General features: G+C 61.2%; 1 protein-coding gene across 1 annotated transcript; it reads right to left on the bottom strand.

Annotated features, from left to right (window-relative positions):
* Nucleotides 1–522: 522 nt before the first annotated feature.
* On the bottom strand, nt 523–11,194 carry mkrn2 (makorin, ring finger protein, 2). The gene is made up of 10 exons (XM_012852709.3): nt 11,079–11,194; nt 10,260–10,388; nt 10,061–10,176; nt 2,144–2,275; nt 1,905–2,068; nt 1,759–1,824; nt 1,533–1,681; nt 1,102–1,212; nt 881–1,025; nt 523–799 (listed from the first exon to the last, which is right to left on the bottom strand). Exons 1-10 carry the CDS (start codon nt 11,102–11,104, stop codon nt 632–634), a joined length of 1,206 nt encoding a protein of 401 aa, XP_012708163.1. The 5' UTR covers nt 11,105–11,194; the 3' UTR covers nt 523–631.

Below are 11,194 nucleotides of genomic sequence, written 5' to 3'. Positions count from 1 at the left end.
GGCGAATTTAACCTCATTCCACGTTCTTTAAGATGAACTTTGGTTCTTTAACTCAGATCTGCAGTGAACCAGGATCCACTGAATCATTCTGATGATGATCAGCTATTTTATTTTGTCTTTTGTTTCTTTTGTGTGTACATAGTTCCTTAGCTTCTTTTATCTTAATCTTAGTAGTTTTAGTTTAGTTCCACTAGCCTAGTAGAGGATTTGTTCATTGAAATATTATAATAATCCAGATAAACAGCATTATATAGTGATGTTCTTTGGATGTTCATTTATTTCTGTTAATAAATTCTTGAACTTGAAGAGAAGTTGTCACTCATTTATTCTACACGTGTGCAGAGATTGCTGTTAAAAGATCACCAGAGCTCGATTCTTTGCTTTCTGCTATTGTCCTGCTGATATTCACCAGATAATACCTAACAGACAGAGTTATTTATTAAACATTAAATAACTTTAAACACGTGTAATAGCACAACATGTGTGTGAAGCTCAGGTGTGTAAATAAACCCAAACCAGCTGTAGCTTTAATCCGTTTACTTTTTACAGCATAAATAAAATATGTGAAGAGGTCACGAGCTGTAATCCCACACACAGGTCACCATGGAGACAGCAGGAGGCGGCCATGTTTTTACTCCCCCGGGTTGGGCGGGGCCTCGGCTTCCTCGCCGCTCGGCCCCGACATCTGCATGAAGAGCTCTCGCAGCTCTGTGATGTCATCATCCAGCGTCGGCAGGGGCGGGGGCGCACGCTGCTCGCGCTCCTCGATGAAGTCCCACAGGCGGACGTTGTTCATGAACTGAGCAAAGACAACACGGGTCAGGAAGCACAAACCCCCGCAGCTCATGGACAATAACTAGCGGCAGCAGCAGGTTCTGACCCGGACGTTTCCCTCGGAGCTCAGCTGCTTGCGAGGCCGGTCCGGTTCCGCTCGCGTTCCGTCTGGGAAGGCGTGAAGATACAGACAGTTCCCTCCGAAGGGACAAGATCCGCGGCCCTGATCGAAGTACTTACAGGCCTTCTTACTGCGGACACAGGAAGAGATTAAAGCTGCCGTCTGATTGGCCGAGAGCAGGGGGAGGGGCTTAGACAGGAAGTTACCTGACGCCAGACTTAAAGAGCTCGATCAGGTGATCCTTCTCTTCCTGATCCTCCACCCAGTACGCCGACGGGATGACGAACTCCGAGATGACCCGACATTCTGGACACGATCTGACACACAGGGAGAGACCATCAGAACCAGAACCTTCTGAGGCAGAACCTCTACAGAACCCACTAAGGAGAACATCTGCAGAACCCTGTCAACAGCACCTATACAGCCAACCGCCTGATATCTACAGAACCCCATGAAAAACATGTTACAGAACCCCCTTCCACAGAACCTGTACAGAAACCCTTCAAAGATGTGCAGAAGAACCTCAGCAGAACCTCTGCAGAACCTCATCTCTACTTTCCCTCCTTGTAATCCAGGTCATGGTCTCAGGTCTGAGGTTCTGGTCCCAGATCCGTGTCCTGGGGTGGGTGGAACTCACTTGATGATCTTGTTGCAGAAGTTCCTGGTTCCACGCCACTGTCTGATGCAGCTGAGGCAGAAGGTGTGGCAGCAGGAGGACAGGATGCCGAACCTGCGCTCCGCCGGGACGGCCTTCTGGACCACCACCTCCATGCAGATGGAGCACACCTGGACAGGGAGGACAGGGAGGACAGTCAGGACGGCCGTCAGCGCGGTAACCAGCTCACAGACCCCCCCACACCCACCTTGTTCTGGCTGAGCTGAGCGGCAAACGCCTTCTCCATGTCGGCCTCGAACGCCAGCAGACACATCTGGACACAGAAACACAGGCTGAGGTTCTGGGCGGTTCTGGACGGTTCTGGGCGGTTCTGGACGGCGACAGAACTCTCACCTTCTCGTGAGCTCTCCTCTGCTCGGGATCATGGGGGTGGAGCACCTGCAGCCCGCACACATCACACCGGTCGCCATGGAGATACGTGCAGCTGTCTTCGTAGAAGCAGTGTCCGGCGGCGGCGTAGGGGCAGAGCTGATAGGCTCCGCCCACAGCGTGAGGCTCTGCAGAGGACAGGGAAACAGGAAGTTACGCACCGGCGTGATCACATCAGCAGAGCGGCTGTGTCCGGCGCTGACCTGCTTCTGGAGCTGACCCGTCCAGCCCGGTTCTGATGGCAGCCACGTAGGACTGCGGAGCAGCCGCTGCCTCCGGTACCGCCGCCTTCAGGCTGTCTGACGGACCTCCGAACGCGCGGTCCCCGCCCAGAGCTGAGGAAGAGGGAGGGGTCAGCGGGGGGGTGGCTCTGTCACCGGGTTCTGTTAGTGTGCCGACGGGACAAACTCAAACTGGACTGTGAGGTTCTGGCAGGTACCAGAACCAAAACCGTGATGATGCTGCAGTCGCATGACGGCGTTAAACATTTGGACCTGAGCCGGCGCCGCGCCAGAGCTACTCAGGTAACAGCTCAGGTCGGTTCTTAACCCACAGCAGAACCTAAGAGCCGGGCCGAACCGGGCCGAGCCGGGCCGGGCCACATGTAATAAAACTATTGCTACTTCCTGTCAGCGGCTGAACTTAGAGAGCATGCTCCACCATGCAGTGACGCTCCCATGGAAACCAAACGGTCTGAGAAACCATGAGAGCAGAACTGACCCCCAGCAAACCTCCATCACTGCGGGGGGGGGGGGGGGGGGTGGCTTGATTTGCTATACTGCCCCCATCATCCCCGGAGGCTGAGGGAGGCTTTGTGGAACCCAGCGGGTCAGAACCTGATCAGCTGCTGGCTGAAGGCGCTGCCCAGCGGTGGAGGACTGGATTGGTCCACTTATATATTATCACGGTTATTTCCTGCCTTGTGATCCAGGAGGGATTACGGCAGTTTGGTGCGTCATGATTCATCGTGATGTGGACGGCAAGCCTGGAGGACGTTCACAGCAACCGCCGTGAAGGTCCTCCAGGCTGGACATGTGCGCTCCTCGCCGTCTGCCCCGTCTGCCCTAACCCACGCCGCTACAGGGAGGCTGCTGCTCTGGCTGCTACCCTGGCTGCTACTCTGGCTGCTACTCTGGCTGCTACTCTGGCTGCTACCCTGGCTGCTGCCCTGGCTGCTGCCCTGGCTGCTGCCCTGGCTGCTGCTCTGGCTGCTACCCTGGCTGCTGCTCTGGCTGCTGCCCTGGCTGCTGCTCTGGCTGCTACCCTGGCTGCTGCTCTGGCTGCTACCCTGGCTGCTGCTCTGGCTGCTACTCTGGCTGCTGCTCTGGCTGCTACTCTGGCTGCTACTCTGGCTGCTACTCTGGCTGCTACCCTGGCTGCTGCTCTGGCTGCTACTCTGGCTGCTGCTCTGGCTGCTACTCTGGCAGCTGCTCTGGCTGCTACTCTGGCTGCTACTCTGGCTGCTGCTCTGGCTGCTACTCTGGCTGCTACCCTGGCTGCTACCCTGGCTGCTGCTCTGGTTGCTGCTCTGGCTGCTGCTCTGGCTGCTGCTCTGGCTGCTACCCTGGCTGCTACCCTGGCTGCTACTCTGGCTGCTACCCTGGCTGCTGCTCTGGCTGCTACCCTGGCTGCTGCTCTGGCTGCTACTCTGGCTGCTACCCTGGCTGCTACCCTGGCTGCTACCCTGGCTGCTGCTCTAGCTGCTGCTCTGGCTGCTACCCTGGCTGCTGCTCTGGCTGCTGCTCTGGCTGCTGCCCTGGCTGCTACCCTGGCTGCTACCCTGGCTGCTACTCTGGCTGCTGCTCTGGCTGCTGCTCTGGCTGCTGCTCTGGCTGCTACTCTGGCTGCTACCCTGGCTGCTACCCTGGCTGCTGCTCTGGCTGCTGCTCTGGCTGCTACCCTGGCTGCTGCTCTGGCTGCTACCCTGGCTGCTGCTCTGGCTGCTGCCCTGGCTGCTGCTCTGGCTGCTACCCTGGCTGCTGCTCTGGCTGCTGCTCTGGTTGCTACCCTGGCTGCTGCTCTGGCTGCTACCCTGGCTGCTGCTCTGGCTGCTGCTCTGGCTGCTGCCCTGGCTGCTACCCTGGCTGCTACCCTGGCTGCTGCTCTGGCTGCTGCTCTGGCTGCTACCCTGGCTGCTGCTCTGGCTGCTACCCTGACTGCTGCTCTGGCTGCTACCCTGGCTGCTGCTCTGGCTGCTACCCTGGCTGCTGCTCTGGCTGCTGCCCTGGCTGCTACCCTGGCTGCTGCTCTGGCTGCTGCTCTGGCTGCTACTCTGGCTGCTACTCTGGCTGCTACTCTGGCTGCTACTCTGGCTGCTACCCTGGCTGCTACCCTGGCTGCTACTCTGGCTGCTGCTCTGGCTGCTACTCTGGCTGCTACCCTGGCAGCTGCTCTGGCTGCTACTCTGGCTGCTGCTCTGGCTGCTACTCTGGCTGCTACCCTGGCTGCTACCCTGGCTGCTGCTCTGGTTGCTGCTCTGGCTGCTGCTCTGGCTGCTGCTCTGGCTGCTACCCTGGCTGCTACTCTGGCTGCTACCCTGGCTGCTGCTCTGGCTGCTACCCTGGCTGCTGCTCTGGCTGCTACTCTGGCTGCTACCCTGGCTGCTGCTCTGGCTGCTACCCTGGCTGCTGCTCTGGCTGCTACTCTGGCTGCTACCCTGGCTGCTACCCTGGCTGCTGCTCTAGCTGCTGCTCTGGCTGCTACCCTGGCTGCTGCTCTGGCTGCTGCTCTGGCTGCTGCTCTGGCTGCTACCCTGGCTGCTACCCTGGCTGCTGCTCTAGCTGCTGCTCTGGCTGCTACCCTGGCTGCTACCCTGGCTGCTACCCTGGCTGCTGCTCTGGCTGCTGCTCTGGCTGCTGCCCTGGCTGCTACCCTGGCTGCTACCCTGGCTGCTACTCTGGCTGCTGCTCTGGCTGCTGCTCTGGCTGCTGCTCTGGCTGCTACTCTGGCTGCTACCCTGGCTGCTACCCTGGCTGCTACCCTGGCTGCTGCTCTGGCTGCTGCTCTGGCTGCTACCCTTGCTGCTCTGGCTGCTACCCTGGCTGCTGCTCTGGCTGCTGCCCTGGCTGCTGCTCTGGCTGCTACCCTGGCTGCTACCCTGGCTGCTGCCCTGGCTGCTGCTCTGGCTGCTACCCTGGCTGCTGCTCTGGCTGCTGCCCTGGCTGCTGCTCTGGCTGCTACCCTGGCTGCTGCTCTGGCTGCTGCTCTGGCTGCTGCTCTGGCTGCTACTCTGGCTGCTGCTCTGGCTGCTACTCTGGCTGCTACTCTGGCTGCTACTCTGGCTGCTACTCTGGCTGCTACTCTGGCTGCTACCCTGGCTGCTGCTCTGGCTGCTACTCTGGCTGCTGCTCTGGCTGCTACCCTGGCTGATGCTCTGGTTGCTGCTCTGGCTGCTACCCTGGCTGCTACCCTGGCTGCTGCTCTAGCTGCTGCTCTGGCTGCTACTCTGGCTGCTACTCTGGCTGCTGCTCTGGCTGCTACTCTGGCTGCTGCTCTGGCTGCTACTCTGGCTGCTACCCTGGCTGCTACCCTGGCTGCTGCTCTGGTTGCTGCTCTGGCTGCTGCTCTGGCTGCTGCTCTGGCTGCTACCCTGGCTGCTACTCTGGCTGCTACCCTGGCTGCTGCTCTGGCTGCTACCCTGGCTGCTGCTCTGGCTGCTACTCTGGCTGCTACCCTGGCTGCTACCCTGGCTGCTACCCTGGCTGCTACCCTGGCTGCTGCTCTAGCTGCTGCTCTGGCTGCTACCCTGGCTGCTGCTCTGGCTGCTGCTCTGGCTGCTGCCCTGGCTGCTACCCTGGCTGCTACCCTGGCTGCTACTCTGGCTGCTGCTCTGGCTGCTGCTCTGGCTGCTGCTCTGGCTGCTACTCTGGCTGCTACCCTGGCTGCTACCCTGGCTGCTGCTCTGGCTGCTGCTCTGGCTGCTACCCTGGCTGCTGCTCTGGCTGCTACCCTGGCTGCTGCTCTGGCTGCTGCCCTGGCTGCTGCTCTGGCTGCTACCCTGGCTGCTGCTCTGGCTGCTGCTCTGGTTGCTACCCTGGCTGCTGCTCTGGCTGCTACCCTGGCTGCTGCTCTGGCTGCTGCTCTGGCTGCTGCCCTGGCTGCTACCCTGGCTGCTACCCTGGCTGCTGCTCTGGCTGCTGCTCTGGCTGCTACCCTGGCTGCTGCTCTGGCTGCTACCCTGGCTGCTGCTCTGGCTGCTACCCTGGCTGCTGCTCTGGCTGCTACCCTGGCTGCTGCTCTGGCTGCTGCCCTGGCTGCTACCCTGGCTGCTGCCCTGGCTGCTGCCCTGGCTGCTGCTCTGGCTGCTACCCTGGCTGCTGCTCTGGCTGCTGCTCTGGCTGCTGCCCTGGCTGCTGCTCTGGCTGCTGCTCTGGCTGCTACCCTGGCTGCTGCTCTGGCTGCTACTCTGGCTGCTGCTCTGGCTGCTACTCTGGCTGCTACTCTGGCTGCTACCCTGGCTGCTACCCTGGCTGCTGCTCTGGTTGCTGCTCTGGCTGCTGCTCTGGCTGCTGCTCTGGCTGCTACCCTGGCTGCTACTCTGGCTGCTACCCTGGCTGCTGCTCTGGCTGCTACCCTGGCTGCTGCTCTGGCTGCTACTCTGGCTGCTACCCTGGCTGCTACCCTGGCTGCTGCTCTAGCTGCTGCTCTGGCTGCTACCCTGGCTGCTGCTCTGGCTGCTGCTCTGGCTGCTGCTCTGGCTGCTACCCTGGCTGCTACCCTGGCTGCTGCTCTGGCTGCTACCCTGGCTGCTACCCTGGCTGCTGCTCTGGCTGCTGCTCTGGCTGCTGCCCTGGCTGCTACCCTGGCTGCTACCCTGGCTGCTACTCTGGCTGCTGCTCTGGCTGCTGCTCTGGCTGCTGCTCTGGCTGCTACTCTGGCTGCTACCCTGGCTGCTACCCTGGCTGCTACCCTGGCTGCTGCTCTGGCTGCTGCTCTGGCTGCTGCTCTGGCTGCTGCTCTGGCTGCTACTCTGGCTGCTACCCTGGCTGCTACCCTGGCTGCTACCCTGGCTGCTGCTCTGGCTGCTGCTCTGGCTGCTACCCTTGCTGCTCTGGCTGCTACCCTGGCTGCTGCTCTGGCTGCTGCCCTGGCTGCTGCTCTGGCTGCTACCCTGGCTGCTACCCTGGCTGCTGCCCTGGCTGCTGCTCTGGCTGCTACCCTGGCTGCTGCTCTGGCTGCTACCCTGGCTGCTGCTCTGGCTGCTACTCTGGCTGCTGCTCTGGCTGCTACTCTGGCTGCTACTCTGGCTGCTACTCTGGCTGCTACCCTGGCTGCTGCTCTGGCTGCTACTCTGGCTGCTGCTCTGGCTGCTACTCTGGCAGCTGCTCTGGCTGCTACTCTGGCTGCTACTCTGGCTGCTGCTCTGGCTGCTACTCTGGCTGCTACCCTGGCTGCTACCCTGGCTGCTGCTCTGGTTGCTGCTCTGGCTGCTGCTCTGGCTGCTGCTCTGGCTGCTACCCTGGCTGCTACTCTGGCTGCTACCCTGGCTGCTGCTCTGGCTGCTACCCTGGCTGCTGCTCTGGCTGCTACTCTGGCTGCTACCCTGGCTGCTACCCTGGCTGCTGCTCTAGCTGCTGCTCTGGCTGCTACCCTGGCTGCTGCTCTGGCTGCTGCTCTGGCTGCTGCCCTGGCTGCTACCCTGGCTGCTACCCTGGCTGCTACTCTGGCTGCTGCTCTGGCTGCTGCTCTGGCTGCTACTCTGGCTGCTACCCTGGCTGCTACCCTGGCTGCTGCTCTGGCTGCTGCTCTGGCTGCTACCCTGGCTGCTGCTCTGGCTGCTACCCTGGCTGCTGCTCTGGCTGCTGCCCTGGCTGCTGCTCTGGCTGCTACCCTGGCTGCTGCTCTGGCTGCTGCTCTGGTTGCTACCCTGGCTGCTGCTCTGGCTGCTACCCTGGCTGCTGCTCTGGCTGCTGCTCTGGCTGCTGCCCTGGCTGCTACCCTGGCTGCTCCCCTGGCTGCTGCTCTGGCTGCTGCTCTGGCTGCTACCCTGGCTGCTGCTCTGGCTGCTACCCTGGCTGCTGCTCTGGCTGCTACCCTGGCTGCTGCTCTGGCTGCTACCCTGGCTGCTGCTCTGGCTGCTGCCCTGGCTGCTACCCTGGCTGCTGCTCTGGCTGCTGCTCTGGCTGCTACTCTGGCTGCTACTCTGGCTGCTACTCTGGCTGCTACTCTGGCTGCTACCCTGGCTGCTGCTCTGGCTGCTACTCTGGCTGCTGCTCTGGCTGCTACTCTGGCTGCTACCCTGGCAGCTGCTCTGGCTGCTACTCTGGCTGCTACTCTGGCTGCTACCCTGGCTGCTACCCTGGCTTCTGCTCTGGTTGCTGCTCTGGCTGCTGCTCTGGCTGCTGCTCTGGCTGCTACCCTGGCTGCTACTCTGGCTGCTACCCTGGCTGCTGCTCTGGCTGCTACCCTGGCTGCTGCTCTGGCTGCTACCCTGGCTGCTACCCTGGCTGCTGCTCTAGCTGCTGCTCTGGCTGCTACCCTGGCTGCTACCCTGGCTGCTGCTCTGGCTGCTGCTCTGGCTGCTGCCCTGGCTGCTACCCTGGCTGCTACCCTGGCTGCTACTCTGGCTGCTGCTCTGGCTGCTGCTCTGGCTGCTACTCTGGCTGCTACCCTGGCTGCTACCCTGGCTGCTACCCTGGCTGCTACCCTGGCTGCTACCCTGGCTGCTGCTCTGGCTGCTGCTCTGGCTGCTACCCTTGCTGCTCTGGCTGCTACCCTGGCTGCTGCTCTGGCTGCTGCCCTGGCTGCTGCTCTGGCTGCTACCCTGGCTGCTGCTCTGGCTGCTACCCTGGCTGCTGCTCTGGCTGCTGCCCTGGCTGCTGCTCTGGCTGCTGCTCTGGCTGCTACCCTGGCTGCTGCTCTGGCTGCTGCTCTGGCTGCTGCTCTGGTTGCTGCTCTGGCTGCTACCCTGGCTGCTGCTCTGGCTGCTACCCTGGCTGCTGCTCTGGCTGCTACCCTGGCTGCTGCTCTGGCTGCTGCTCTGGCTGCTACCCTGGCTGCTACCCTGGCTGCTACCCTGGCTGCTGCTCTGGCTGCTGCTCTGGCTGCTGCTCTGGCTGCTGCTCTGGCTGCTACTCTGGCTGCTGCTCTGGCTGCTACCCTGGCTGCTGCTCTGGCTGCTACTCTGGCTGCTGCTCTGGCTGCTGCTCTGGCTGCTGCTCTGGTTGCTGCTCTGGCTGCTACCCTGGCTGCTGCTCTGGCTGCTACCCTGGCTGCTGCTCTGGCTGCTGCTCTGGCTGCTTCTCTGGCTGCTGCCCTGGCTGCTACCCTGGCTGCTACCCTGGCTGCTGCTCTGGCTGCTGCCCTGGCTGCTACCCTGGCTGCTGCTCTGGCTGCTACCCTGGCTGCTGCTCTGGCTGCTACCCTGGCTGCTGCTCTGGCTGCTGCTCTGGCTGCTACTCTAGCTGCTGCCCTGGCTGCTGCTCTGGCTGCTACCCTGGCTGCTGCTCTGGCTGCTACCCTGGCTGCTGCTCTGGCTGCTACTCTGGCTGCTGCTCTGGCTGCTACCCTGGCTGCTGCTCTGGCTGCTACCCTGGCTGCTGCTCTGGCTGCTACTCTGGCTGCTGCTCTGGCTGCTACTCTGGCTGCTACCCTGGCTGCTGCTCTGGTTGCTGCTCTGGCTGCTGCTCTGGCTGCTGCTCCATTGAGACACTAACAGCAGAACAACTGGTTGCTTCCACATAGTCGCCTTTTTGATGAAAACCGTCTGAAAAGTGTAACCGTGCTGCTATGGAGGCACAGAGTGGAGCTGCAGATGTCTCTACATCAGAATTACGTCCGCTCAACTGAAAGCAACGTTGTTCAAAATCCACCGTTTAACCCCAGCAGGCGCCACACTGACGCTTTAGACACAAATGCTGGATTCCAACAAAAATTCACTAATCTTTCACTTTCATGTCCAGCAGACGTAGAACAGGAAGAACGGCGAGGTGACAGTTTGGTGACAGTTTGGGGGCACACCCAGCTGACCTGGAATCCCTTAACTGGAGCGTTTAATTGTCGCCATGGACCCTAATGAGAAAACGTTCACGCTGCTCACCGCCTGACTGAAAAGCGGCAGCAGGTTCCTGTCACCTGTGGATCCAGGTAAAAGCCCCGCCCACTGCAGGTGTGTTCATTACCTCTGTCCCTCAGGACCATCGTCTTCTTCCCTTCACCTCTGACTTCTCTGCCCGCTCCTGCCACGTCCTCCGAAGCTCCGCCCCCTCCTCTGGATGGCGGTTTCACGTGGTCGTACCTGCACACGTCCACCAACACCGGCAGGTTAGACGTTAAAAAGGTCACCTGTCGCTGGAAGGGCAGGTGTGAGGTGCGCCTCACCTGCAGCGCTCTCCGTAGGCGCACATCCCCCTCTGGTAGTACTTGCAGATGGTGGAGGGTTTGCTGTTGTTCAGGTCATGAGAGAACAGGCAGTGGCTGCCCTCCCTGCAGACGCCATGGAGGAAATACCTGAAACACAGCACACCTGGACACGTCACTCATCCGGCATTCACCTGCTTCCTCAGGGGGTTGGTTCTGAGGTCCGATCGGTTCTGCTCAGGAGATTGTTCTTGTGACTGAAGTGTCTCACAGGTGAGGATCTTCCTCAGGTGAAGGGAGGGTTACAGAGCCTAGGAGCACCTGAGGCTACCATGGACCTTTGGTCCAACTCAGGAGAACCCGAGTTAGAACTTCCTGGTTCTGGTCCGTTCTCTCATCATCGCGGGAGAACCGAACCTCTGCTGCCGGTTCGGACTGAGCCAGCCAGGTGGGCAGTGGACCTGCGCCGTGGAGCAGGTGAACTGATCCCGAACAGAACCTGGATCTCCCTTTCGATCTACGTATGCAGGTACACTGGACCGAACCGGGTGGGCGGGGCTCTCCGGCACCTGGACCCGCAGCAGAACCGCGGAACCGCGGAACCGAGCTGACGCAAACTGGTTCCTGTGGTAACGGCCTGATTGGACCGGCACCGGATCGATCAGCCGATCAGATGCTAAGCAGCGCATGCTCACACAGGTGAGCTGCACAGCTAGCGGCTAAAAACATTAGCCTGGCGCCGGCGCGTGCGCAGTGGCGCGGCTGGGCCCGTCGGACAGACAGGTGAGGACAGGTGAAGGACAGCAGAAGGGCCGAGACACGGTAAGAGCGCGCGCTCACCTGCAAGTCACCTGTCTGGTGCTCATCTTCTTCGCCACGGCTGCCGGAAGTGTCCTGCTGGTGTTGCTGTCTAAGAGCTCCGGGTGAGAACAGCGGACAGCAGGAAGGTTCCTGAG

The sequence above is a fragment of the Fundulus heteroclitus genome, chromosome 20 (assembly GCF_011125445.2).
Source record: "Fundulus heteroclitus isolate FHET01 chromosome 20, MU-UCD_Fhet_4.1, whole genome shotgun sequence".
In the NCBI taxonomy this organism is placed as follows: domain Eukaryota; kingdom Metazoa; phylum Chordata; class Actinopteri; order Cyprinodontiformes; family Fundulidae; genus Fundulus; species Fundulus heteroclitus.
Note: the sequence above shows the minus strand (reverse complement) of the source record. Positions and strands in the feature narration are given on the sequence as shown.

Excerpts from the sequence above, each read along its gene's own strand:
- mkrn2 (XM_012852709.3), bottom strand. The coding sequence starts at position 11,104 with ATGAGCACCAGACAGGTGACTTGCAG. Across the intron at positions 2,069-2,143 it reads CGGGTCAGCTCCAGAAGCAG|AGCCTCACGCTGTGGGCGGA; the intron begins GTCAGCGCCGGA and ends TGTCCTCTGCAG. Across the intron at positions 1,682-1,758 it reads CTCAGCTCAGCCAGAACAAG|GTGTGCTCCATCTGCATGGA; the intron begins GTGGGTGTGGGG and ends CTCCCTGTCCAG.